Source organism: Eptesicus fuscus, chromosome 12 (genome assembly GCF_027574615.1).
Source record: "Eptesicus fuscus isolate TK198812 chromosome 12, DD_ASM_mEF_20220401, whole genome shotgun sequence".
Classification (NCBI taxonomy): Eukaryota; Metazoa; Chordata; class Mammalia; order Chiroptera; family Vespertilionidae; genus Eptesicus; species Eptesicus fuscus.
In genome coordinates, this window is record NC_072484.1 from 2681215 (window position 1) to 2708478 (window position 27264).

General features: G+C 48.1%; 1 protein-coding gene across 1 annotated transcript in view; it reads right to left on the reverse strand.

Annotated features, from left to right (window-relative positions):
* Nucleotides 1-27264, reverse strand: part of CDH26 (cadherin 26) — a 50578-nt gene that overhangs the window by 14405 nt on the left and 8909 nt on the right. Inside the window, exons 4-13 of the mRNA XM_054724236.1 lie at nucleotides 27093-27254; nucleotides 21364-21511; nucleotides 18205-18371; nucleotides 11627-11755; nucleotides 9787-9972; nucleotides 8463-8734; nucleotides 5676-5818; nucleotides 4727-4966; nucleotides 3493-3717; nucleotides 2851-2981 (exon numbers count right to left, since the gene is read on the reverse strand). Coding sequence (XP_054580211.1) covers nucleotides 2851-2981; nucleotides 3493-3717; nucleotides 4727-4966; nucleotides 5676-5818; nucleotides 8463-8734; nucleotides 9787-9972; nucleotides 11627-11755; nucleotides 18205-18371; nucleotides 21364-21511; nucleotides 27093-27254 — 1803 coding nt within the window. The remainder of the gene's footprint in view (nucleotides 1-2850; nucleotides 2982-3492; nucleotides 3718-4726; nucleotides 4967-5675; nucleotides 5819-8462; nucleotides 8735-9786; nucleotides 9973-11626; nucleotides 11756-18204; nucleotides 18372-21363; nucleotides 21512-27092; nucleotides 27255-27264) is intronic.

Here is a 27264-nt window from a genome sequence, read left to right on the forward strand (position 1 = left end):
CTCCCCCAAATATGAACTTACACCATCCCAGAAAACATCCAACAGCTGGCCTGCAGATGAAGTGCAGTGATTTAGGGAAGGGGGCTTCTGTAGCTGACAGGAGGGAAGTGGGGCTTCTGGTTCAGTGTTTCACGTCAAGCAATGGTAGAAACCTTCACTTCCACAGAGCCTCGTCATCAACAAGGTGGTCCTCTGAGGCTTGCGACGATGGCTCTGGTTGTGCAGCGTGCACCATCTCCTTCATTCCTCATCCAACAGCTACTCGCTGAAGGGCTCAGATGCTCCTGAGAGCCCACCTGCTTCCCCTAGATGGGAAGCATCTATGCAACCTTACAGACCTTCCTCATCCGTGTCCAGAGGCCAATGGAGACCCTCAGCAGGCGGGAATCGGGCGGCCCGTGTTGGCAGAAAACCTGTGGGGGGAACTCGATGGTAACAACGGCCCGCACTTTGCTTCCACTTCCTCTTCCTTCTTCTCAGTCTCAGGGCCTGCACAGGCAAGGCTCGCCAGGACTGCGCTGTGGGGTCCTAATCCTTTTTTTTTTTTTCCTTTTTCCTGATGGAATATGTGACCAACTTTTGTTTGTGGTCGACAGTGGGTGGAATCAACGGTAGGCATCTTGGATGAGGTGAGTCCTCCCAGGAGCACAGAAGGCCCAGGTGAGTGTGCGCAGGTGCAGGCAGGTACATTCAGTGAGGTGATAACGGAGAAGCGTGCACTCATGGAGATGGCCTTACTTAACCAGTGGTTACAAAGACATAATTAGTAATGGCTGTCAGTAATTCTAATATTGGCAGTCACTGATGATTGCGTGTCTGCCACGCCCTAGTCTGTACTAAAAACTTCACCTGTGTCTTTTGTTATTTGGTTAAATTGTCCAATAAATTTAAGTCAGAGAGAACATTATTAATCTCACTTTATATGTGAAAGTTGGGGGTCACTTAGCTTATGTATCTAAAGCACAGTTTTGTGATCTAAACCCAGGTTTGTTGTGTCCCCTGTTCTCAGAGCCCTAAGGGTACCTTGGCAGAAACGGGGGATAAAGCCAACGTTAATCAGAGGATACCTGAGCTGTGAGTTAGAGACCAGGGGAAGGATGTCCTGGGACTAGACAATGACAGAGAACCTTTGTCCTGCATGCACTCCTCCCTCCGACAGCCAATGCTTGACCAGTGCCATTGGCCACCAGACTCCGTCCACCTGCCTGGCCTCAGCGCTGCGATGACAAGCTTCCCTTGCACACGCTCTGCTTCTGCAGCTGCTTCCTCCTTGCCGGAGAGCACCACGAGCTGCTGGCCAATAGGAACAGCACCCGGGGCACCGCCATTTCCCCTTCCACCTTACCGGTGTCAGCATCCAGTGCGTGCGGAGGCCAGTTCCCCCAGCTCCTCCAAGCTCAGCAGCCTCAGCTCCACCCCACCAAGCAGGACACTACGCACAGACCCTGTGGGGAGCCATTTCCGTTGTCCTGGGGGGTTGAGCTTCAGAGCAGAGTGCAACTGCCCGGGACAGGGTGGTCTCTCTGTTACACAAAGCACTGCTGGTGGTCAAGAGAGTTTCCTCCTTCAAATGACACAAACTGAGTAACAGCTGCTCTTATTGTTGGGGTGGGGGACCCAGCTACGCGAATAGTTTGGACCATGCCTCCTGCGTTCTCATCCCTGTACCAGGAAGGGCTCAGTGCGCCTGTGTGGAGGTACAGGCATGTACATCTGCGGCATGACCCAAGGCTGGTGCTTCTCCCTTGCTTCATGCCAGTAGAGAGAAGAAAGCGGGAAGAATCCAAGGAGTCTGGGCGGACCACCAGCTTCTCCAACCACCAGTCCCTTTGCAGAGTGTCTCCCTCTCTACTCGAGCATGAAGCCAACATTAATCAGCAGATCTTTTCCCAAGAGCATGTCGTGTTGCAACCAGTCTCCTCCCAGGAGAAACCGCGGGTGAGGTCTAAAACCACAGGAGGTGGGCCGCCTGTGGCCTCTGTGAGCGAGAGGTGTTGCCTTTTGACATTTGGCTTTTATTTTTTAGGTCAGCCACCTTCGTTCTTGATGAGGACGGGCAGGGGAGTTCACAGTGCTTTCAACTCATGGCCACCTTCAGCCCAGGGTGGCTGTGAGAACAACTGAGATATGGCAGGGCCGGTGTCAGGGCGACTGTGGGTGCTTCCATGGGCATCGTCTTCTTTGATCCCCCAAGAAATCCGTGGGGTGGATTTTTATGCCTGATTCACAGTGGAGGATGTGGGGTTAAGTGATGTGCTCAATACGGCGAAACTAATAAGATGGAAAGCCGGGGTCTTGTCCCTTACAGGCCAGCAAGCTGTGCTCAGCCCCTGCCCTCGAGGAAGGGGTGCGGGGAGCGGCTCTGCCTTACTTCAGGCCACAGCCAAGAAGCCAGTGTGGCCTCATTGAATCAGTAAGCCCAGCAACTGTCCATTGAGAAAACTGCCTGGTCAAACTATTTTCTCCCAGACAAGCTTTCTCAATCGCAGCACTGCAGACCTGGGCCACCTACCCCTCTGTTGCGGGGCCCTGCCGGGCTCTGGAGGGTGTTTAGCAGTATCCCTGGGATCTACCTGCTGGGTACCAAAAGCATCCTCCCCCCCTCCCCCCGCCAAGTGTGACCATCAAAATTGTCTCCAAATGTCCCCTGGGGGGCAAAACCACCCCCCATCGAGAAACAGTGACCTAAAACAATAAATCAATTCAGTTAGGTTGGACAACATTGGGGAATGGTTCCCCTTTTGCTACTCAGACAAGAGTGAAGACGGGAGAGGCCGGCACAGTGAGTGGGAAATGGGTAGGTTTATTATCGACGTCGTCGTCATGAAACACGAAGTGCGGTTTCCTCACCTGGCCTGAGATGGCTCTGCTCTCGTCGTTGTACCTGATCAGGGTCTGCTGGCCCTCTTCGTGCAGGGCCGGGCGTCTGTGCCTCTTGCCTCCATTCACACAATCGCATCGCAGCAGGAGAAGCAGAGCAGCTGTGATGAGACAAAGGGGAGTGAGACAAGCTCAACGGGGCCTGTCTGTTAACGTGTACCTCAGTCATGAATGACAGGGTGGGATGCGCCTTAATCATCTCGGTAACTGCAGAGCTTTGCACAGCCTGGGCACAGGTGCTAGGTAACTACTTGTTGACTTGATGACTAATGCCACGTGACTGGAAATATGGTGTTTCTTTGAAAACCTCGTTTCCTTATTTGCCTTCCCCAAGCCCAGGAGCCCAGACAGACATCTGTGTATTGCTGCCTGGTTTACAAACCTCGGGTCGCCCTGTGGCTCCTTTACTGTAGATTGCTGCTCACTGACTAGAAGCTGCTTTTGCCAGACAGACAGCCTGTCTGACCAGCTCGGCCACCTTTGATCTGAGTCTGGGACTCAGTGAGCCTCCAGGTCATTCTCGCGGCACCCCACTGCTGTCGGCCATCACCTGCTCCCCACCCCGGAGGGCTCCATTCTCCTGGCTTACGGCCCGGGGCCTGGCCCGCTGACCTGCCACAGCCAGGAACACCAGGCCGAGAGGAGCAAGGACCCCCACAAAGGGCCGTGGTTCTGCCGCTAACGGCTCCGCCGCACACGTGGCTCCGCCAGGACAGGAACAGACGCGCACGTGGACAGTCTGCTTCTGGGAGAGCCCCTGTCTGCCTCCGATGGAAAGCGGCACTGAGTAATGGCCACGAGGCAGGCTTCTCAGCATTAAAAGTTCAACCGACCGACCTGCAAGGGAGGAGGATCATGAGTGCAGGGACTCACACGTTTTTCAGCTGCTGCACAGACATTCACAAAGGCCTCCAGGTGCCGGGGTCTATGGAGCGTTAGCCAGATGCAGGGGTAGAGGGGCAGCTGCCAACACCACCCTCACTCCAACAGCAGTTGCAAAGTCAGGGCTTCCATGCTGGTCAGCCAAGGGCAGAAGCACGCAGGGCAGAGCCCGAGACATGGAGCCAGGACACCGGTGAGTGACCATACACATGGACCGTTGTCAACCAGGGTCTCTGCCTTCCTGAGTCTCTATTGGCCTCGGTCATATAAGCCTGGTTGGCTGTCCATGTGACACAAAGCCCCATCTAAGACACACTGTTCTGTTGATTGACACAAACCCCCAGGGCAGCCCGCTCATCAGGCAGGACATTCCCAGGAGCCAAGGCCAGGCCAGACCTCTGGTGGGGAAAGACACACTGGGTCTGGGAACGCAACTGAAAAGACAAGCTGCACCCCACAGGTCCAGTCATCTGTTGGCAGATGCCAGTGGCTCCTCCTGGCAACAGCATCTCAGTTCTCCTTTGGAGAAGCCCACATTCCTGAACTCCCAGCCCATGTGGGTGAGGAGAGGCTAAGGCCAGATCCCAGCCCGCTCCCGGTGGGCTCAGTACCAGCCAGTAAGTGTGTCTCCTCCCCACTGCCACCCGCAGTGATGGGCAGGCAGGTGACCCACACCATGCGGGGTACGCTCCCAGGTGCTGGGATGAGCCTCCAGGACTCCTGGCGGCCATCCTTCAGCCCCCAGAGGAGAACCTTCCCGAAAGTGAAGGGACCCAGAGAGCAGCCGTGCCAAGGGAGGGCCGGGCAGCGCCAGGATGGCTGGAGTACCTGGACACAGCCCAGCGGGGACACAGGAGGCCTGCCCCTCAGTTACATTGGGAGGCCTGCCCCCCAATCCCTTTGGGCCCAATTCTGAGTCCGGTTTCTGTCACTGCAGCCCTTTACCCCCAGCCCGTGCACTCACCCCGATTTTCCCCCAGTTTCCACGTGTCTCCTGCATGTCCCTGCGTGGTGTCCAGTTCAAAAGTAAACGGGTCCGAGGAGGGCTCCCCGCCGCCGTCCTCTGCCTCAATGAGGAGGGGCTCGGGCTCTGAGGACTCGCAGACCACCAGGTACCGTGAGCGCGGGTGCAGACGCGGGGCGTTGTCATTGATGTCGGCCAGGAGGAGCGTCAGTGTCCCGGTCCCCGTCTGCGGCGGGTGGCCTTGGGGGGGTCCAGAAGGGTTGCTTATCAATTAAAGAGCCGGCTGCATGCCCACAGCCCCTGGCAAAGGAGAGCTCAGCCTCCGAGGGAAAGAGCCGCCCGCGGGGCTGCCGAAGCCGTGTCCTCGCCTCGCTAAGACTGGTGGGAAGCAGATTTACTATTTTCCAACCAGCACCTGCTGGCCAGTTATTCCGAACAGGAATCACAGCTGCACATCCTCGCAACTGGGGTTTGAACTCACAGGTGCCCTGAATACAATTCCTGAAGTTACTTGGAAGCTGCTTTTTATTCAGCTTCCTGTCCTGGCAGTTTAAAACTTCAGCCCCGGGGGCCCCAGAGAGAAGTGCTGACACACGCTCCCCAAACCAACCCTGGTTCCTGACAGCTCTGTCCTGAGCGCTGCTCTTACAGCCACGCCAGGCGCAGGGGACTGTGCTGCATGTCACAGTGCCCGTCTGGGGGCCCGGGTCTCAGGAGCAGATGGCGGGCGCTGGGCTGCCCTCGCTTCCTCGTGGGCTTAACCTCCCCTCTGAGCGCTCTCCCCCATCCCGCTGCGGTCCCCAGTGTGCATTGCAAGAACTCTGTCATGACTGCGTGCGTGCACAGCGCTGAAAGGTTTGCCTTTCCCATGTGCGCTGAGAGCCCCTGACCGTGCTGTTTTCCCGCAGGAGCAAGGACACACTTTCCCCCGATTTGGGTGAGCACTTACCCTCATCAACAGCGTGTACAATGATGACATACACGCCATTGTTCACGTGAGGGGACTCCCGGTCCAGCCGCTGCCTGGCGACGACCACTCCCGAGTGCTCGTCCACCGTGACCCAGTTTGCAGGATCGTGAACCAGCTCGTACCTCAAAGAAGGAGACGCGCAGTCTTTAAAGTTGCAGCTACGTCGGAAGTCAACTCCCTTACCTCTCGCGGACACCAGTCCTATCACAAGCCACGTGGGGATGCGGAGGCCCGCGACGTTGGGGCTGGGTTGACACTCACTGCGGATTGAGTGTGGGGTCCTCGGTGGGCTGAGCGTGGCTTGTCCACCTCAGGGAGAACTCTCTGCCTCTGAGCAGGACCCCGCTCCTCCCACCCCAGCCCTGCAGCCGCCATCTGCTCTCTCTCTCTTTACGATTTTCTGTCTCTGACGTGGACTGAGGTGAGGAATCACACAGTACTTGTCTTTTTGTGACTGGCTTATGTCACTTATATCGTTATCAATTATTCACAAAATGTGGAAGCAGCCTAAGTGTCCATCAGCCACCAGGGGAGTGGGTAAGTGAAACGTCTCTCCGTGCAGTGGAGGACAGGGTGAGGCAAAGCAGGTCTACCGTTGCTCGTAAGGAAGGTGAAACAATAAGTAATAATTATGCAAGAATAAACTCTGTTTCGTGTACTCACAACTGTAAGCCTGCTTTTGCCCCTCTGTCTTGTTCAACCTTCAAAAGAAAGAGAGGTTGATGCATCATGGGTGGACCTCGAGGGCATCAGGCGCCATCACATAAGCCAATCCAAAAAGGGCAAGCTCAGTGGGCACCTAGAGTCCTCAGATTCATGGAAGCGGAGTGGAGTGGTTGGGCCAGGGGCTGGGGAGGGGGAAGAATGGGGGTTATTTTTAACTAGAGGCCCGGTGCACGAAATTCGTGCATGGGGGGATGTGTCCCTCAGCCCAGCCTGCACCCTCTCCAATCTGGGACCCCTCGAGGGATGTCCAACTGCCCATTTGGGCTTGCCCCTAACCACTCTGCCTGCCAGCCTGATCACCCCTTACCCACTCCCCTGCCAGCCTGATTGATGCCTAACTGCTCCTGCCAGCCTGTTTGCCCCTAACTGCCCTCCCCTGCAGGCCTGGTCACCCCTAACTGCCCTCCCCTGCAGGCCTGGTCCCCCCCCAACTGCTCTGCCCTGCAAGCCTGGGTCCCCCCCAACTGCCTTTCCCTGCAGGCCCAGTCACCCCAACTTCCCTCCTCTGCTGGCCTGGTCACCCCTAACTTCCCTCCCCTGCAGGCTTGATTGCTCCCAACTTCCCTCCCTTGCAGGCCTGGTCCCTCCCAAATGCCCTCCCCTGCTGGCCATCTTGTGGTGGCCATTTTGTGTCCACATGGGGTCAGTCATCTTTGACCACATGGGGGCAGTCATCTTGTGTGTTGGAGTGACAGTCAATTTGCATATTACTCTTTTAATAGATAGGATAGAGGCCTGCTGCCCGGGTGGGGGCCAGCTGGTTTGCCCTGAAGGGTGTCCCGGATCAGGGTGTGGGTTCCCTTGGGGCATGGGGCAGCCTGGGTGAGGGGCCTGTGGTGGTTTGCAGGCCGGCCATGTCCCCAGGCGACCCAAGTGGAGGCCCTGATATCTGGGATTTATTTATCTTCTATAATTGAAACTTCGTAGACTTAAGCAGAGGCCAAGGCAGGCCAAAAGCTTGGCTTCCTCCATCGCCGGAGGCAACTCAAGCCTCCTGCTCTCTCCAGCTCCATGGCTGCAGCCATTTTTGTTGGGATTTATTTATCTTCTATAATTGAAACTTTGTAGCCTTGAGTGGAGGCCTGGGCCAGCCAGGGCAGGCAGAAACCTTGGCTTCCTCCATTGCCAGGAAAACCCAAGCCTTCTGCTCTCTCCATGGCTGCAGCCATCTTGGTTGGGGTTAATTTGCACACTCGCTCCTGATTGGCTGGTGGGTGTGGCTTGTGGGTGTAGCTGAGTGATGGTTAATTTGCATATTACTCTTTTATTAGATGGGATGGGGGCAGCATTCCAGTTTTACAAGATGAGAGGAATTCTAGGATGGATGTGGTGATGGTCATACAACACTGTGAATGTGCTCAATGCCACTGAACTGCACACTGGTAAGCAGTTGAAATGGTAAACCTTATGTCGTATACATTTTACCACAGTTTTTAAAAAAACAACACTCTGTTGTCCAGAAGCCAGAGGCCGGCCAATTCACACCCACTGGAATTGGGAAACACAGGAGCAAGTATTCTAAGACAAGAAAAGGACTTTTCAAGAGTCTATTCCAGCCCTGGCCAGCATGGCTCAGTGGTAGAGCGTCCGCCTGCACACTGGTTTCGAGTCCTGGCCAAGGGCACGTACCTGGGTTGCAAGTTCGTCCCAGGCCCCCATCAGGGCAAGTGCAGGAGGCAACCAGTCAGTTGTGTCTCACATCGATGTTTCCCTCCCTCCCTTCTTCTCACTGCCCCTGTCTCCCCCTGCCCACTCTCTAAATCAATGGAAAAACATGCTCAGGTGAGGACCAACAACAACAACAGAGTATATTCTAGGTGCAAAGGGAATGAGCAAGTGAGTCCCCTGGTGGGTCAGAGAATGCCGTGGAAGGAAGTAGGCATGGAACCTGGGCCAGGGACCTTCTGGGGGCTTCTGGAATTTTCATTACAGATAGAGTCACCCCAGCACCACACCAGAGAAACTGGTTTTCCGACAGGACTGTTCCCAGCTGCGTGGCTGTTCTGCTTCAACAGCCACCTTTCTCCTTCCTCTTCTCACCTTATCTGGCTGCCGCTTCCCTCTGGGTCTGTAGCATTAAACCTTCCCAAGCGAGTCCCAGGCCTGGCGCCTTCGACCTCACTGACAACCAAGCTCCTGGGGTGGAAGACTGGCGGGTCGTTGGTGTCTGTCACCTGCACGAGCACCGTGGCGCTGGCTGCAGTCCTCCTCCTGGGCTTCCCCAGCTCGCCGCCCTCGCAGGGGATGAGCAGCTCCTCGTTTTCCACGGCAATGACCAGGCTGCAGGTGGGATGAGTTTCGTAATCCAAAGCCTGCAGCCCACAGAGAGGGTCTCATTAGCACCTGCTGCTCCTCGCTCAGCCAGAGGCCCCTCTGGCTCTGCACTCCACTTACTATTTACCTTGTCTTTGATAATGATCAAGACAGACAGTCCTCAGCCCACTGTCAAATCACTTATGCAGTTCCCCCCCTCCCCCATGCTGGCTGGAAAGAGCCACCATCCGTCAGGGGGTAATGAAAAATGCAACAAAAACTGTAGCCTAATGAAACATTAATGTGACAGCCCTGGCGCGAAACCAGTCAGAGGGCCTGGAGGAAATACGCATATTAACGACCATAGTTATTCAGGGCACAAGGTGGCCAGTGACCTAGAGGACTGAGAGGCTGGGGTCAGTAGGCAGTTCAGCCGGCATGTGGTGTCTCGCCTGAGAGCCTGTCACACTGACAGCCCCAATCCCACCCAGCCTGACCCCCAGTGGGCTCACCTGCCCTGCACCAGAGGCGCTGGTCATGCTGGGGTCCAGCTGAGAGCAATTCAGACTAAAGGCCTGGGAGTCAGACTGCCCCAGGCAGAACCCTCCTCCTGCTGGGTGACTTCCCAAGAATGGCCCAACCTCTCTGGTGTCCTTGTCAGTAGAGACAATGACACGTCACTGCAGGGCCAGCTCTGTGAGGCACAGCAGGCCGAGTGGCAGCGCCTTCGATGCTCTTGGGGGCTTGTGGAAATGTTCTTATTTGTTTAGTCTCGAAGGAAACGGATGAACTCGGGGTGAGAGAAAATGTTTCAGATATTTTTATCAGAAAGAAAACATTTAAGGCCTATGTAAGTCTATTAAATTTTGTTTAAAAATATTAAATGTCAAAGTACTTAAAGTCTTATCAAAAATAACTGTTATCTTTGATTTGATATTAATTTGGTGGGAGGAGCCAGGAAGGCAAAGGGCCAAGGGCCTACTTCAGAAGTCCTGGGCCAGCCGGGCCCCTCGCTGGGGCCTCGAGTGCTCCAGACACTGCGAGGTCCCGAGACTGGCTCCCGCCTCAGCATCCTCGGCCACCAGCCCGTGTGTGCTCTGTGCTGCTTTACCTTGATAACATGTAGTATCCCTTCGTTGGTCTCAGGGTCAGTCGAAATGTCAAAATGTCCCTCTTCGTTGCCATTGGATATGTTGAACTTTGCTCTCCAAGCTGACGTGAATGGCGAGTCACGGTCTTGGACCGGGAGACGCAGCACGCCCGGGCTGACTCGGCCTTCAGGAACCTGAATCTTGTACTGAGAGAGGAGTCACCATTTCCATGTCATGGCGGTGAAAAAACGCAATGGAAAAGGAGAGAGGAAAGGACATGTCAGCCCCCACACTGCAATCTGGATGTTTCTCTTGCTGGTGAATTTAACCTCAAGGGATTTGAAACTGCCTGACGCAGCAAAGAGCATGGATGACAAGCAGCTCGCCCTCCTCCCTGGGCCTGGTCCTCCTTCCCATGCAGCGGAGGGCTTTGCAAGTGCACGCTCTTCAGCCCAATGCATGCACCACTTGTCCAAGAATTTTTAAAATGACAACACATCCCAGTTTATGCTGCTCCCAAATCCTAGCTCTCCTAAAACAGCTCCTTGGTTGCGTAGGTCCTTTCTAACGCAGACCTCTGGTGTTTGTAGGTCACTATTTAACACTTCCGGGGGCAAGACACTGCGCAGGCGAGCCCATCCCAAGGCAGGGCTTGGTTCTGCAGCCTTGCTTTTGAAAGCACAGCTTGCACCAAGCCAGAGAAGAGCCTGGAAACAAGGCTCACACGTGACCAATATGACTTTTCAGTTTTTCTGTACTATTTGGTGAGGTGCTTTCATTAAAAACAGGTCAGTTCTAGTTCATACAATTTTTAAAATGTTTTAAGTGACGTATTTTAAAAAGTTATTTGTAGCTTTTTTTCTGTACCAGATTCTGTTTTAGGTGCCATGAGCAAGATGAACAAAAACCCCATCCCCAGGGAATGGATGATTGGCGGGGGGATGGGGGGGTTCTTGAGGGGTGCAGGTGGGGGCTGGGGGAGAGGCCAGAAGAAAATAGAGATACAGTGGGTATTTTCCTTTATAAATTCATATGGAAAAGTAAAAAATGGGGACGAAAGGAAAACAATGCTGGGCAGTTCTCACTCCCCTCCCGGCAGTCCTGCAGTGCCCGCAGTGGTGTGGCATTTCCACCGGGGCCTGGGGCAGGGTCCACACGTCCAGCCTGGGGACTGTGTAGCATGTCACATTCTACCTGGAGCACCAATGATAAACCAGGTGACGGAGGCCGGGCTTGGCACACCTGCTCGTCTTCCCCTCCAGCCCTGAACACGGGGAAAGCCCAGGTTTAGACTTCTCACCGGGGCAGCTCTCCCCTCCAGGGGACGTGTGACAATATCTGCAGACACTTTTGGTTTCCATGACTTGGGGTGGGGGGGGGGGAGGACTGCTGGCATCTAGTGGGTAGAGGGCAGGGTTTCTGCTAAACATCCTACAATACTATGGGCAGCCTATTCCCCCCAATGAAAACTTCCCACCCCCAAATGTCAATAGTGTGACCTTGAGAACCCCTGGAGGGGTTCTCAAGGTCACACTAACTACAGTGAGTGTGGCGTCTCTGACCTCCCTGGAGGCTTTGGTGTCTGCATGTGAGGAACAGAAATCACAGGTAGTTCTGCAATTAAGAATGAAATTATGCGCAAAAAAGTCCTGAGCACAGTTTCTGGCACAAAGTAGCAAAGCATGCCAGTTCATTTGACTAAATCAAACGAGTCTCTAGCCACGTGGTCACTTCTTGACTCTCGTTTCCGTTACTTTGGAGAACTACAGGATGCAGGGCGATACAGGGACTCCCTCAGGGACTGAGCCTAGGACTTGGGCCGTCATGACGGGACTGGGGCCAGGGGCAGCCGGGTCTTACGTTCTCCTGGGTGAACGTGGGCCTGTGGTTGTTGCCGTCCTGCACGCTGACATGAACCGTGGCCGTGGCCGACAGTGGCGGTTCCCCGCAGTCCCTCGCTCTGATTAGTAGTGTAAACCGAGGAGCAGTCTATATGGGGAGGAAAGGGAAGTTAAGCTCTGATGCGGGAAAGGAAGGAACATGTCTTTTTAGAATTTCAATAAAGGAACATGTCATTTTAGAATTTCAGTAGCAAGCCAGCCAGAAGGTTTCCCAGCGCCACATCAATCCTGTGCCCAGGGTCAGAGACATAACCATTTTGTTGTTTTAAAATAAAATCCAGGAATAGAAAGATGGCGACCGGCAGGAAGGTAGGGAGAGAGAGAGTGTGAGTGAGGAACCCATAGAGGAGAGTGTAGACGTGTGTGGTGTGTGTGTGTATAAGCTAGGGTCAGTTAGATTCTGCACGTCTTCCAAGGGGCTGCCTAACCGGGCAGTCCTAGACAGCGGAGCCCCGCGCACAAAGCGGACACATCTCTGCGGCTGTTGCGGACGCGGAGACCACGCCATCTTGAGAAACAGAGCTGCCTGAGACTCGGATCCTGGCTTCTGACACAAACCAGGACCCTGCAGCCACTGGGGACAGAGAACTGCTATCACAGCTTCAGACCAACAAACAACAAGAATCCAGACATCCCGGCAGAATTCCGTGAGTCAAAGAGCCTACCCCCTCCCCACAGGCGCGCGGATAGCGCCATAGTAACTGATAGACCCGCCCCTTGCCCAAGTCGCAGAGCTTTGCGCAGGGACTCGCTCCCCCTCAGGGAATTTGGCGCGCTCCAGCGCACAGGAGAGAATCAGCTCCCTGTTGGGGAAATCTGTCAGTGCACACAGAGGGCTCCCCTTCGGAGAATTTGGGGGAATTTGGCTTGCGGGTCACGGCTCTCCCTTCAGGGAATCTTAGTGCTTGCACAGAGGGGCTCCCCTTTGGGGAATTTGGTACGCAGGACAGACTCCGCCCCCCTTCCGGGACTCCTGTAGAGTGCACAGAGCCAGCTCACCTTCAGGAAATCAAGAGTGTGCGCCCTAGCCGGTTTGGCTCAGTAGAGAGAGCACACACAGGTCGCAGCTCCACTTCAGGGAATTTGGCACGCCGGACACAGCTGCCTAGGATCCCTGACTCACAGCGCATTCACACTAAGAGCCAGCGACCCCAATTGTTGGTGCATGCACACATAGGGACCCTGAGTCTCAACGAGAAACCGCACAAGGCAACAGAGACTCTGACACTCTAGTCTTGGTGCAGACACAGGGAAACTCTGACTCCTGGCACATGCTAAGGATCTCATTTTCGGCACATACCAACAGTGTGGTGCAGACAGGGCCCCTGAATATAAGTGTGCACACGAGACCACACGGAACACTGGGGACACTGACCCTGGGCAAGTCTGGTTCCCACCAACCAAAGGCAGCCACACGTCCTAGTGTCAGAGCACTTCAGTGAAACTCGGGTGGAGTGAAGTCCCCACAGCACACGGCCCAGGTGCACGCAAACGGAAGCTTGAGCTTTCTGGTGATAGCCAGAATGGGGAAACGAAATAACTCACAGAGGAAAGAAAATGTGGAGTCGCCAAGAAAGGAAATCAGTGAAACTGAAGCTTGCAACATGACCGAAAAGGAGTTTAGAGTAATGGTCGTGGAATTTATACATCGGATGGATGAGAAAATCAACAACTTATGCAAGAATCAGGAAGAAATGAAAAGTGATATAGCTACAATCAAAAACACCATGGAAAGTTTCAACAGTAGACTACAAGAAACAGAAGACCAAATTAGTGAGTTAGAAGATCAGGTACAGAAACAAGCTCAATCTCAACAGCAATTGGAGAAAAAAATTAAAAAGCAGGAGGAAAGCCTAAGGGAGCTTCGGGACAACATGAAACGAAGTAACATGCATATAATAGGGCTGCCAGAAGGACAAGAAGAGCAGCAGGGATTAGAAAATCTATTTGAAGAAATAATGACAGAAAACTTCCCGGATATGGAAAAGATAAAAGTTACGCAAGTACAGAGAGTCCCAAGCAGGATCAACCCCAAAAGACCCACACCAAGACATGTCATAATTTCAATGGCAAATATAAATTATAAAGAGAGAATCTTAAAGGCGACAAGAGAGAGACAGAGAGTTACCTACAAAGGAACACCCATCAGATTGTCAAATGATTACTCAACAGAAACACAACAAGCTAGAAGTGAATGGACGGAGGTATACAAAGTGTTGCAAAGCAAAGGACTGAATCCAAGAATACTATATCCAGCAAGACTATCAATCAAAATTGAAGGGGAAATCAGGAGCTTTGCAGATAAAAAAAGGCTTAAGGAGTTTATCACCACCAAACCAGCAATGCAAGAATTGCTAAAGGGAATACTGTAAAAAGAAGAAGTAAACAGGTAAGAAGGAATATAGACACAAAAATAGATATGACCACAAACAAATACCTTTCAGTAATATCTTTAAATGTAAATGGACTAAATGCTCCAATCAAAAGATATCGAGTAGCTGAATGGATAAAAAAACACGACCCATATATATGCTGTCTACAAGAGACCCACCTCAGAACAAGAGACTCACACAGATTGAAAGTGAAGGGATGGAAAAATATCTTTCAGGCAAATGGAAATGAAAAAAAAGCTGGGGTAGCAATACTTATATCTGACAAAATAGACCTCAAAGTAAATGCCATAACAAGAGATAAAGAAGGCCACTTCATAATACTAAAGGGAGAAATCCAACAAGAAGAAATAATTCTGGTAAACATATACGCTCCCAATATAGGAGCACCCAAATACATAAAAAAAAACTCCTGGAAGATTTCAAGGGAGAGATTAATAGCAATACAATCATAGTAGGAGACTTTAATACCCCACTATCACCACTGGACAAATCCTCTAAACAAAATATCAGCAAAGAAACAGCAATCCTAAATGAATCACTAGACCAGATGGAATTAATTGACATCTTTAGAACATTTCACCCCAAAGCCACAGAATATACATTCTTCTCAAGTGCACATGGGTCATTTTCAAAGATAGACCATATGCTGGGTCACAGGCAAAGTCTCTTCAAATTCAAGAAGATAGAAATTATATCAAGCATCTTCTCAGATCACAGTGGCATAAAACTGGAAATCAACTACAATAAATACAATCCAAAGAAATCAAACACTTGGAGACTAAACAGCATGCTATTAAACCATGACTGGGTCACCAGAGAGATCAAGGAAGAAATAAAAAACATCATGGCAACAAATGACAATGAAAACACAACAATCCAAAATCTATGGGACACAGTGAAAGCAGTCTTGAGAGGGAAGTTCATAGCTCTACAAGCCTATTGCAAAAAACAAGAATCAATGGTAATAAATTACTTAACCCTACAACTCAAAGAGCTAGAAAAAGAGCAGAAAGAAAAGCCCAGTGTAACCAGAAGGAAGGAAATAACAAAGATCAGAGCGGAGATAAATGACATAGAGACCAAAGAAACAATACAAAAGATCAACAAAACCAAGAGCTGGTTCTTTGAAAGGATAAACAAGATTGATGGACCTCTAGCCAGGCTCACCAAGAAGCAAAGAGAGAGGACCCAAATAAACAAAATCAGAAATGAAAGAGGTGAAATAACAACAGACCCCGCTGAGATACAAAGGATTGTTACAAAATACTACGAACAACTCTATTCCAACAAACTGGACAACCTGGAGGAAATGGACATATTCCTAGAAAAATATAACCTTCCAAAAATCAATCAAGAAGAATCTAAAGAGCTCAATAGGCCAATAACTATGGACAAAATTGAAGCAGTCATCAAAAAGCTTCCGGGAAACAAAAGCCCGGGGCCTGATTGCTTCACAGGAGAGTTTTACCAAACATTCAAGGAAAAACTAAAACCTATCCTCCTCAGACTATTCCAAAAAATTCAAGAGGAAGGAACACTTCCAAGCTCCTTCTATGAAGCCAGCATCACCCTAATACCAAAACCAGATAAAGACAACACAATGAAAGAGAATTACAGACCAATATCCCTCATGAACATAGATGCCAAAATCCTCAACAAAATTCTAGCAAATCGGCTCCAGCAGTACATCAGAAAGATCATACACCATGACCAAGTAGGATTTATCCCAGGAATGCAAGGATGGTATAATATCCGCAAATCAATAAACGTGATACATCACATAAACAAATTGAGAGATAAAAATCACATAGTCATATCAATTGATGCAGAAAAAGCATTTGACAAAATCCAACACCCTTTCTCGATAAAAACTCTCAACAAGGTGGGAATAGAAGGCTCATACCTCAACATAATAAAAGCTATATATGATAAACCCACAGCAAACATCATACTCAATGGACAAAAACTAAAAACATTTCACCTAAGAACAGGAACAAGACAGGGATGCCCACTCTCACCACTCCTGTTTGACATAGTACTGGAAGTATTAGCCATTGCAATTAGACAAGAAGAAGAAATAAAAGGCATCCAAATTGGAAAAGAACAAGTAAAGCTGTCTTTATTTGCAGACGACATGATATTGTACATAAAAAATCCGAAAGACTCCGTCAAAAAACTAATAGACTTAATAAATGAATTTGGCAATGTAGCAGGATACAAAATTAACGCCAAGAAATCTATGGCCTTTCTATACACCAATAGTGGACTTACAGACAGAGAGACTAAAAAGGCAATTCCATTTACCATCGCACCAAAAAAATTAAGATACCTAGGAATAAACTTAACTAAGGAGGTAAAAGACCTATACACGGAAAACTACAGGACACTGAAAAAAGAGATAGAGGAAGACGTAAACAGATGGAAGAACATACCATGTTCATGGATTGGTAGAATCAACATCATTAAAATGTCCATACTACCCAAAGCAATCTATAGATTCAATGCACTCCCCATTAAAATACCAATGGCATATTTCACCGACCTTGAAAGAACTCTCCAAAAATTCATCTGGAATGAAAAAAGACCCCGAATAGCCACAGCAATCCTGCGAAAGAAGAATAAAGTAGAAGGGATCTCAATACCAGATTTCAAGCTGTATTACAAAGCCACTGTTCTCAAAACAGCCTGGTACTGGCACAAGAACAGACATATAGATCAGTGGAACAGAATAGAGAATCCAGATATTGACCCAAGCCACTATGCTCAATTAATATTTGACAAAGGAGGCATGAACATACAATGGAGTCAAGACAGTCTCTTCAATAAATGGTGTTGGGAAAATTGGACAGATACATGCAAAAAAATGAAGCTTGATCACCAACTTACGCCATACACAAAAATAAACTCAAAATGGATACACGACTTAAACATAAGATGGGAAACCATAAAAATACTAGAGCAATCCACAGGCAGCAAAATCTCAGACATATGCCAAAAGAAATTCTTCACTGACACTGCCCCTAGGGCAATGGAAGCTAAAGAGAAAATTAACAAATGGGACTACATCAAAATAAAAAGCTTTTTCACAGCAAAAGAAACCATTAACAAAACAACAAGAAGGCCTACTGCATGGGAGAACATATTTGCAAATGGCATCACTGATAAAGGTTTGATCTCCAACATCTACATGCAGCTTATACAACTTAATAAAAGGAAGATAAATGATCCAATAAAGAAATGGGCAACAGACCTAAATAGAAGCTTTTCAAAAGAAGACAGAAGGAAGGCCAAGAGACACATGAAAACATGCTCAACGTCACTAATTATCCGAGAGATGCAAATCAAAACAACAATGTGGTACCATCTCACACCTGTCAGAATGGCTATCATCCACAAATCAACAAACGACAAGTGTTGGCGAGGATGCGGAGAAAAAGGAACCCTCGTGCACTGCTGGTGGGAATGCAGACTGGTGCAGCCACTGTGGAGAACAGTATGGAGCTTCCTCAAAAAACTGAAAATGGAACTCACATTTGACCCAGTAATCCCACTCCTGGGAATATATCCGAAGAAACTAGAAACACCAATCAGAAAGGATATATGCACCCCTATGTTCATAGCAGCACAATTCACCATAGCTAAGATTTGGAAACAGCCTAAGTGCCCATCAGCAGATGACTCGATCAGAAAACTGTGGTACATCTACACAATGGAATACTATGCTGCCATAAAAAAGAAGGAATTCTCATCATTTGCAGCAACCTGGATGGAATTGGAGAACATTATGTTAAGTGAAATAAGTCAGTCAATGAAAGAAAAATATCACATGATCTCACTCATTTATGGGTAATAAAGAACATTATAAACTTGAACAAAAAGATAGATACAGAGACAGTAAAGCATCAAACAGACTGTCAAATTACAGGGGGAAAGTTAGGGAGAGGTGGGGGAGATAAGAGATCAATCAAAGGACTTGTATGCATGCATATAAGCATAACCAATGGATGCAAAACTCTGGGGGGTGAGGGCATATATGGGAGTGGGGTGGGGGGTGGCAATGGTAAAATATGTACACATATAATACCTTAATAAAAAAAAATTGGAAAAAAAATAAATAAATAAAATAAAATAAAATCCACATAACCTCATAATCTAAGCATCCCAAGAGTCGGATTTCTCCACTCTCACGGTCGATCTCGAAGCCACTTTCCTTCAGTAACGGTGTTTGTGAAATGAGGAAGTAAAGGACTTGAGAATTTGGAGTGTTTTCTTCATCCAAGTCAACCGTTAACATCTGAAGAATAGGCTGACCTGGAAGAATTTTTAAATTGTTACTATTGGCTAAAGGCAGCCTATCGGACCCATAGGAAGGTGACACTTTGCTGACCAGCATTGGGGCATACACCAGAGTAGCTGAAATATTTGCATATAAAATTAAACTGTAGGTGGAGCAGACAAAACAAAAAGGGATATTCACATCATCATCATATGACCATGATTGCAAATGCAGAAGACTTAAAGGACAGAATTGATAGATAGGCTTTTAACTGCATGGCTAACAAAAACTACAGACAAAATTAAAAAGGAAATGATAAACCAGAAGGACATATTTAAAATATTCATGGCAGATATACACATTCTTTTTAAAAAAATATTTTTAATTGATTCCAGAGAGGAAGAGAGAAAAAGAAACATCAAAGATGAGAGAAAATCATTGATCAGCTGCCTCCTGTATGCCCCACACTAGGGATCGAGCCCATAACCTGGGCAAGTGCCCTGACCAAGAATCGAACCCTGATCTCCTGGTTCATAGATCGATTCTCAACCACTGAACCATGCAAGCTGGGTGACATAGACATTCTTAAAACAGAATGAGGAGGTTAAAATCTAAAAGAAAAATGAGAAACATACTAATGGAAATGAACAAAGAAAGGAACAAGCAAGGGGAAGAAGAAATGGAAACAGCCAAGAAACTTACAAAGCATGCAAGCACCTAATCATCTAAGGTGAACCGTCCACTCCCATAGATGCTGGTGGAGAAGTAAATTGGAACACAAACTGTGGGTGCACTTCCCACCACGTGAGAAATCACAGTGATGTTCAGGAACTCACTGCCCAGCTCTGTCTTTCTCCCTCATTTGGCTTTATTTTAGACTAGTGCCCTGGTGCACAGATTCTTGAACATTGAAAGGAAGTTAATTAGAAGAAATATGTTAACATTGCTATTTGCCCTTTCTCTATAATAGAAGTGTCAACCAAATTCACGATCGACAATGACAGATCAAAACACACGTGTGCAATTGGCACCAATGAGAGTTTTATATGTATCACACATGTGTGAGTCAATTTAGCCTTTTATAGATATAGAATAAACTTGCTTAATTAGACCTGCTTTCTGACTTAGCTAAACTTTTTCCAGCCCAGTGAAGCACCTCAACTTCTCTTTCAGGTAATTGTCAGCAACACAGCAGTAAATATCAACATGAAGCAGATTATTATTATACTAGAGGCCCAGTGCATGAATTTGTGCATGGGTGGGGTCCCTTGGCCTGGCTGGCATTTGGGGCTGATTGGTGCCATCTCGACCAGTCCTGATTGGGGCCAGCTGGCCAGGGGGAGGGGGGGGGCGGGGGAGGGGGAGGGACCACAGGAGGTTGTCCGGCCCCAGGAGGTTGGCTGTGGGAGCACACTGAACAGCAGGGAGCAGCTCCTTCATTGACCATCTTCCCCCTGGTGGTCAGTGTACATCATAGCTACTGGCCAGTCGTCTGGTCATAACAGTTGCCTAGGCTTTTATATATATAGATATCACACAGGGAGAACAACGGGTAAAATATTTAACTGTAGCAGTGTTTGACTATATTCTGTGCAGTGAGAAAACCTGAAGTCATTTTTAAGGTCCACCATTTCTTACTTATTTTCAGTCTGGTCAAGTTTCTAAACTTTCTAAATCTCCATTTTCTGGCTAATGAAAAGAAAATATGATTCCACCAAGTCTCCTATCTACCTACTCTAGGACTTTTGTGAGGATCAAATGAGTTGAGGCATGGGAAAACACTTCACAGATATTTGATTACAGTGTAAAATGTTTGAACCTGGCTATAAAGCAAGTTGTGTTCCTGGGCTCACACCCACTTTGGCCTGGCACTGCCTGCTCACCTGCTCCACCATCCCACCACAGTCTGGCTCTCATTGGGGCCAATCAGTGCCGGCAGCGCCTCCACTACTGCCCACTGCCAGCCCCGCATTGCCAACACCTGCCATGTTCTGCGCCACCCCTTGGTGGTCAATGCTTATCATAGCAAACAGTCAAACTCCTAGTCTCTGGGTCGAATGACCGCCCAAGGGGACAGTTTGCATATTAGGCTTTTATTATATAGGACTAGTAGCCCTGCGCACCAATCCATGTGCCAGTAGCTTGCTGCCACCCTCCAGTAGCTCTCCGCCTGCTGCCCCACCCTCCTGTAGCTCCCCCCGTCACCCCCTTCATAGCTTGCTGCCCTGCCTCCCTCCTGTAGCTCTCTACCGCCCACTTGTAGCTCGCTGCCCCACCCTCCTGCTGATCCGTGATCGGTTGTTATATTGTCAGTCGTTACGCTTCACGGCGTAACGACCATTTGCATATTACATCTGTATTATACACTGAGTGGCCAGATTATTGTGATCTCTGAACACATAATAATCTGGCCACTCAGTGTGGATAGATAGATAGATAGATACATACATACATACATACATACATACATGCATATACATATACATATACATATACATATACATATACATATATATATACATATACACATGATAGATAGATAGATAGATAGATAGATAGATAGATAGATAGATAGATAGATAGACACACATATTAGAGTCCCTGTGCATGAATTCATGCATGGGTGGGGTCCGGCCAGCCTGGCCAGGGGGAGGGGACATGGGTGGTTGGCCGGCCTGCCTGCTGGTCAAACTCCTGGTCGAGGGGACAATTTGCATATTAGCCTTTTATTATATAGGATATACAATGAGTGGCCAGATTATTATGCATTCAGAGATCATAATAATCTGGCCACTCAGTGTATAGGATATTTGTATTTACATATTGACTCTTCCAGAGAACTCAGCATTGTATCGCCAACAAAAACAAGGCTGCAGACCTCAAGCATTCATGCTGATCAAGAGCCTGGGCCCTCCGGATGTGGCCAGTGAACTGCCTCCCTGCAGACAACTGGGAGCAAGTGCCCCAAGTATTGGCAGGAGAACCTTCAGGGGACAGGAAGGGCAGCCCACAGACCAGCACACACACCTGCTGCGTGGCTCTCTCTCACACTGATATTGAATTCATTCTCGGGGAACTGGGGCGCATGGTCGTTCACATCACTGATCTTGATGATGAAGATCAAGGAGTTGTCCACGTGCTTTCCTGTCAAACGACTCACAACATCGAAGTAAATCTGGGAAGCAGAGAACTGTGTTAATGTGGAAGAGCCCCTGGCTTGGTGACGCTAATCAAATAACCACCAGAATCACAATGGAGAAAGGAGACATCAGGGATAATTCCTGCATATGGAAAGGGCTTTAGCCTTGTGTTGTAGCTGGAAGATTGCCATCCTCAGAGAAACATGGTGCATTGACATGGTGGATTGGCATCTGGCTATTTAAAATTACACATGCAAGGTCTATGCTCTTAGACTCAAATGAGCAAAAAGAAACATCTTATGTGCCAAACACATACAATATCACTTCGATGCACAGATTATAAGTAGGTCAAGATAACTGTTGGGATGAAGATCAACAAAAAGTTATTTTGAGGAACATAAAAGGATGGATTTTTTTTTTAGTTTTTTGCATCCTATGAAATTGAGCATGTTTTGATATGAATAGATAGGATTCCTGCACAGAAAAAAAAAAAAAGATCTTTTCCCTTTTCAACTTTATTTTAAATCTTACAGCAGTTCTAACCTGGTGTCACTGCTTCTCGTAGGTTCATAGAATTAACAAGAAGTTAGCACCCCCCATCCCACACCCAGATCCTGCCACCTCCCAAACATGACTTGGAAGTGTTGAGGCTGGTTCTGGTGACTCCTTCACTGTCCAGTGCCACGAGAAAGGTCTTTTTGCCACTGCATTGAGCTTACTTAATGTTTAACAGCACCTGTCTTTGTGGGCAGACAATGATCAGCATTCTTCCACCAAGGCAGGTGGTTGAGCCCAAACGCTCAATTTGTATAGTGCTCCCGTGACACTTGGCTGTCCCACTTTTTTTTTTACATCTTTATTGTTGAGAGTATTATAGATGTCCCCCCTTTCTTCCCCTCATTGCCCCCATCACCTGGATCCTGCCCCACCCAAGGCTTTCACCTCCCTATTATCTATGTCCATAAGTTATACTTATATGCATATGAGTTATTTGGTGGATCTTTTCCCACTGCCTCTCCCCACTTCCCTCTGAGATTCTTCAGTCTGTTCCATGTTTCCATACTTCTGGTTCTATTTTATTCATCAGTTTATTTTGTTCATTAGATTCCTTGTTCTTTTTTTTTTTAATTTTTAGATTCAATTGTTGATACATATTTATTGCCATTTTCTTTTTCTTTTTTTCTTCTTCTGCTTAAAGAATGTCCTTTAACATTTCTTATAATACTGGTTGGTGGTGATGAACTCCTTTAGCTTTTTCTTGTCTGTGAAGCTTTTTATCTGACCTTCAATTCTAAATGATAGCTTTGCTGGGTAGAGTAATCTTGGTTGTAGGTCCTTGATTTTCTCATCACTTTGAATATTTCTTGCCATGCCCTTCTGACCTGCAAAGTTTCTGTTGAGAAATCAACTGACAGTTATATGGGTGCTCCCTTATAGGTAACCTGCTTTTTCTCTTGCTGCTTTTAAGATTCTCCATTTGTCTTAACCTTTGTCATTTTAAATATGATGTGTCTTGGTATGGACTTCTTTTGGTTCTTCTTCTCTGGGACTCTCTGAGCTTCCTGAACTTGTATGTCTATTTCTTTCACCAGGTAAGGGAAGCTTTCTGTCATTATTTTTTCAAATAGGTTTTCAGCTTCTTGCTCCCTCTCTTCTCCTTTCAGCACCTCTGTGATGGGGATGTTGGTACGCTTGAAGTCCCCCACTGTCTTCATTTACTTTTTTTTATTCTTCTTTATTTTTACTGTTCTGATTCAGTGTTTTTTGCTTCTTCATATTCCAAATCACTGATATGATTCTCGGCATCCTCTACTCTACTGTTGATTCCCTATAAATTATTCTTCATTTCAGTTAGTGTATGCTTCATTTCTGACTGGTTCTTCTTTATGTCGTTGATATTTCTCTAAGTTCCTTGCAGTTATCACTAAGTTCCTTGATCATCTTTATACCCATTGTTTTGAACTCAATATTGGTAGTTTGCTTGCTTTCATTTCATTTAGTTTTTTTCTGCAGATTTCTTCTGTTCTTTCATTTGTGAAGTTTCTTTGTCTCTGCATTTTGGCCATTTCACTGTTTATTTTTATATATTAGGTAGAGCTGCTATGTCTCCTCGAATTGGTAGAGTGGCTTTATGTAGTATGTGTCCAGTAGGGCTCAGTGGCTCAGCCTCCCCAGTCACCTGAGCTGGGTACTCTAAGTGCTCCCCTTTGTGGCCTATTATAGTTGAGCCTTACTTGCTGTTTGCATCACTGGGAAGGATTGACCCCCAGGTCAATCAGCTGTGTGGACAACCTGTGCAGGAGATGCCCCTGTGGAGCAGGACTTGCTTCAGTGGGGCTTTGGTACTCACCGAGTCTGCCCCTTGAGTGTGTCACTCCTAGATGTGGTAGGGTTGTAATCTGGCATGGTCTGAAGCTGATCACTAGGTCCCCTGGCTCTGAGGTCTCCTAGGAGTTTCAAAGTCAGCTACTTCCTGAGCCCTGCCTGGGGCCACCCAGCACAAGCTACAGAGTGATCTGCAGATGGCTGCTATTTGTGTTGGGCTTGCCAGTGCCCAGGAGAGGCCAAGCTGTGAACCAAGGCAGGCTGCTGCTAGTGCTGGGCCTGGGGCCTTCTCTTGAGAGGTATGGGGCATTCTGAGGCCAGCTGCTGCTTGTTTGAGAGATTTTAGAAAAGTCTGAAGCCTGATCCAAGACAGGCTATTCACATGGAAAGACCACTGAAAACAGCTTGAGTGGGACTTCAAATTGGGTGGGGAAGGGCCTCAGGGAGTTACCAGGATGGGGTGCACAGTGTGGGCCAGGTTGATGGAAACTCAGACATGGTGCCGCCAGTCAGCACTGTGGTATGGGAGGTCTCAGCATAGAAACAGTGACCTCTGCCAGCACTTTTGTCTGGGAGAAAGCTTCCTCTTAGTTCTTTGCTCTTATGCCAGATAATTTAGTTCCTCCCCATATGTCCCTGGTTCCTTTCAAGCTGCTAGAGCTCAGAGGGAGTGAGTCTAAGTAAGTCTGTGTGCTGGCCCTTTAAGAGGAACAACTGAGACTCCAGTAGTCTCTGTGTCGCTCAGCCACAATTCCCACCTGAAGTTACAGGAACTTCTCTTCCCAGCACTTGATCCCTGGGCTGAGGGGCCTAGTATAGAGCTGGGACTCCTTGCTCCTCATGTAAACCTATGCAGACAAGATATCCCTCCCAATTAAGAAAACACCATAGGTGGGTGTTGGACCAGCCTGTTCCACATGTCTGTCCCTCCTACCAGTCTCATTATGCATTAATTCTCTAGTTGTAGGATTTCTGTTCAGCCAAATTTCAGGTTGTTCTGAATGATGGTTGTTCTGTGCTTTAGTTGTAATTTTGATGTGGTTGTGGGAATATGTGAGTATTGCATTTATGTACACTGCCGTCTTGACTGGAAGTCTCTCAGCTGTCCCACTTCTGAAGGTTGGCATCTTCCTTGTCAGCCACGCCACATCTTCTAACCCGTGTGTGTTCATTTCCTATGACCGCTGGAGCAATGGACTACAAACTGTGTGGCTTACAACAAAAACTCAATCTTTCACAGAACCAAAATTGAGGTGTGGGCAGGGCTGGTTCCTGCTGGAGGCCTTGAGGGAGAATCTGCCTCCGGTTTGTGGTGGTTGTCAATAGTCCTTGGTGTTCCCCGGTCTACAAATGCCCCACTGCAGTCTCTGTGCCGAGCTTTACATGGCCTTTCCCCGTGTCTTTCTCTGTGTCCAAATCTCCCTCCTCTCATGAGGATGCCAGTCACTGAGTTAGGACCCACCACAACAGTAACCCAGAATGACCTTGTCTTAATTTGTTTACATCTATGAAGACTCTATATGCAAGTAAGCTCACATTTACAGTACCAGGGGTCAGGACCTGAACCCATCTTTTTGGAAGATACAGTTCAACCCACAACACCCTGGAAGGCAGAGCCTACATTTTTCTGTGTGCATTTATTCATCCAACATGATTAACTGAGGACCTACTATGTACAGGGCTCTCTTCTTGATGCTGGGGTCATGGCAATGAATAAGACAGGTTCTCACCGCTCTTAGGACCTACATTCTAATGGAGATTGAACTTCAAAAGGCACTCAAACACAGAAGTACACATTTCATGGAATGCAGAGAATTGGAGAGAAAAACCAGAGTAATGGGACAGAGAGCCATGGGGGCTGGGATGGGGGGGCACGCCTTAGAGTTTCTAACTGTATCTTCCTTCCTGCAGGTTTTCAGTCAAATAAGAGGACCGACTAGCCAACTGTCGCAAAAATCCCTCTGAAAGGACACCTGTGAGCAGGTGGGTAAATGGGTTTGATGAAGCCAGGGAGGTGCAAGCACTGGGCCTGGAAATCTCCATGGGAAGAACCATGGGGATGTCTTTCGTGTCCCCACATTTTCCCTTTCTGATCTAAATGGTGCCTGGGACCCATCTGCGACATGCCAAGCTTTTCCATCTGGACCTCAAGTTTCAGAAAACAACCCTTAAGACTTCACTAAAGCTATTAAAAGCAAACAATACCCAGAAAAGAAAAACCACGGGCACTAAATGTGTGCTCTGCCCTTGCACAGGTCACTATGATTTTAACATTCTAGGTCCTCTGTTCTCAGTGTCTAGACACATCTACTGGAGGGAGCCTGTCAGAGATGCAGTCTCAGGCCCTGCCTCACCTACTGGCCCAGCGTCTGCATTTAACCAGCCCCCTGGGTGATCTGCACTCATTAAACACGAGGACTCCACCGTGACCTGTTTTCCTTCTCTTACCAGACTCTGCAGGTTATGTGGATGGGACAGGGTTTGTGTGGAGTTGTCTTTGCATGTCTTTCAGAATTTGGGGATACTTTCTGCCTGTTTATAAGTTAGAGATGCAGAACCTGCCAGTGAATTAAGGGAATATATTTTCTTATGTATATAAATATGTTGAGGTCACTGAAGAAAAGCTACTTATATCGCTTCTCTCTGATGTTAACACCTTCCCACCCCGAAGGAGTTAATATATAGCCAGGCAGGTGGAGGACCAAGCCCGGTTTCTAGCCGAAGGCAAAACAGAAAAAAGCCATCTTGCTATGATTCTCCTAGAAGGTTAAGCAGCAACTGTGATCCAGCCCCTTGTGCTTCAGGCATTTCCCTTTCCCATTGCCTTTCCTGGTTTAGAACCTGAATTTCAAGGTCACAGTGGACCGTGGCATTGGGGTGGTGGGAGCATAAAAAATACCTGGATTCATGCTAAGAAACTGTCATCAGGTGTGCAGTTGCTCACTCATCAGTTATCAGGCAACCCAGGGGTCTGACTGTGCCTCTCTCCATAGATTTTAACTGTGACTCCTCAGAGGATAAATTCGCTCATTTAATGCTGTGAAATCCTGATCTCTTGGGATACTGGTCAGTAGAAGGCATGAGGGTAGCAGTTCACATAGACACAGAAATCGTTACAAAGCCAACGTCCAGACTAAAGAGTACAACATTCACCTCTGGGTCCGTGCACACTTCTAAAGCTCTCCGAGGTGTATAATAACGCATCCAACTCCCGGAACCTGACACACAGCTCAGATAATGCTACACATACATGATTCCAGCCAGAGATTTACAGAATCAAATTTTAGGTACCGTAAAAGATGGCGTTGTCTCTCGGTCAACAGGGCGGTGAACATAGATTTTTCCATTCGCATGATCTTCTATAGAAAACAAACCAATCTCCGGATATTTATCCACACCAGGTCCACTGATTAAATACATTAGTGCCATGTTATCTGACATATTATTTAACAGCTGGAAGGAG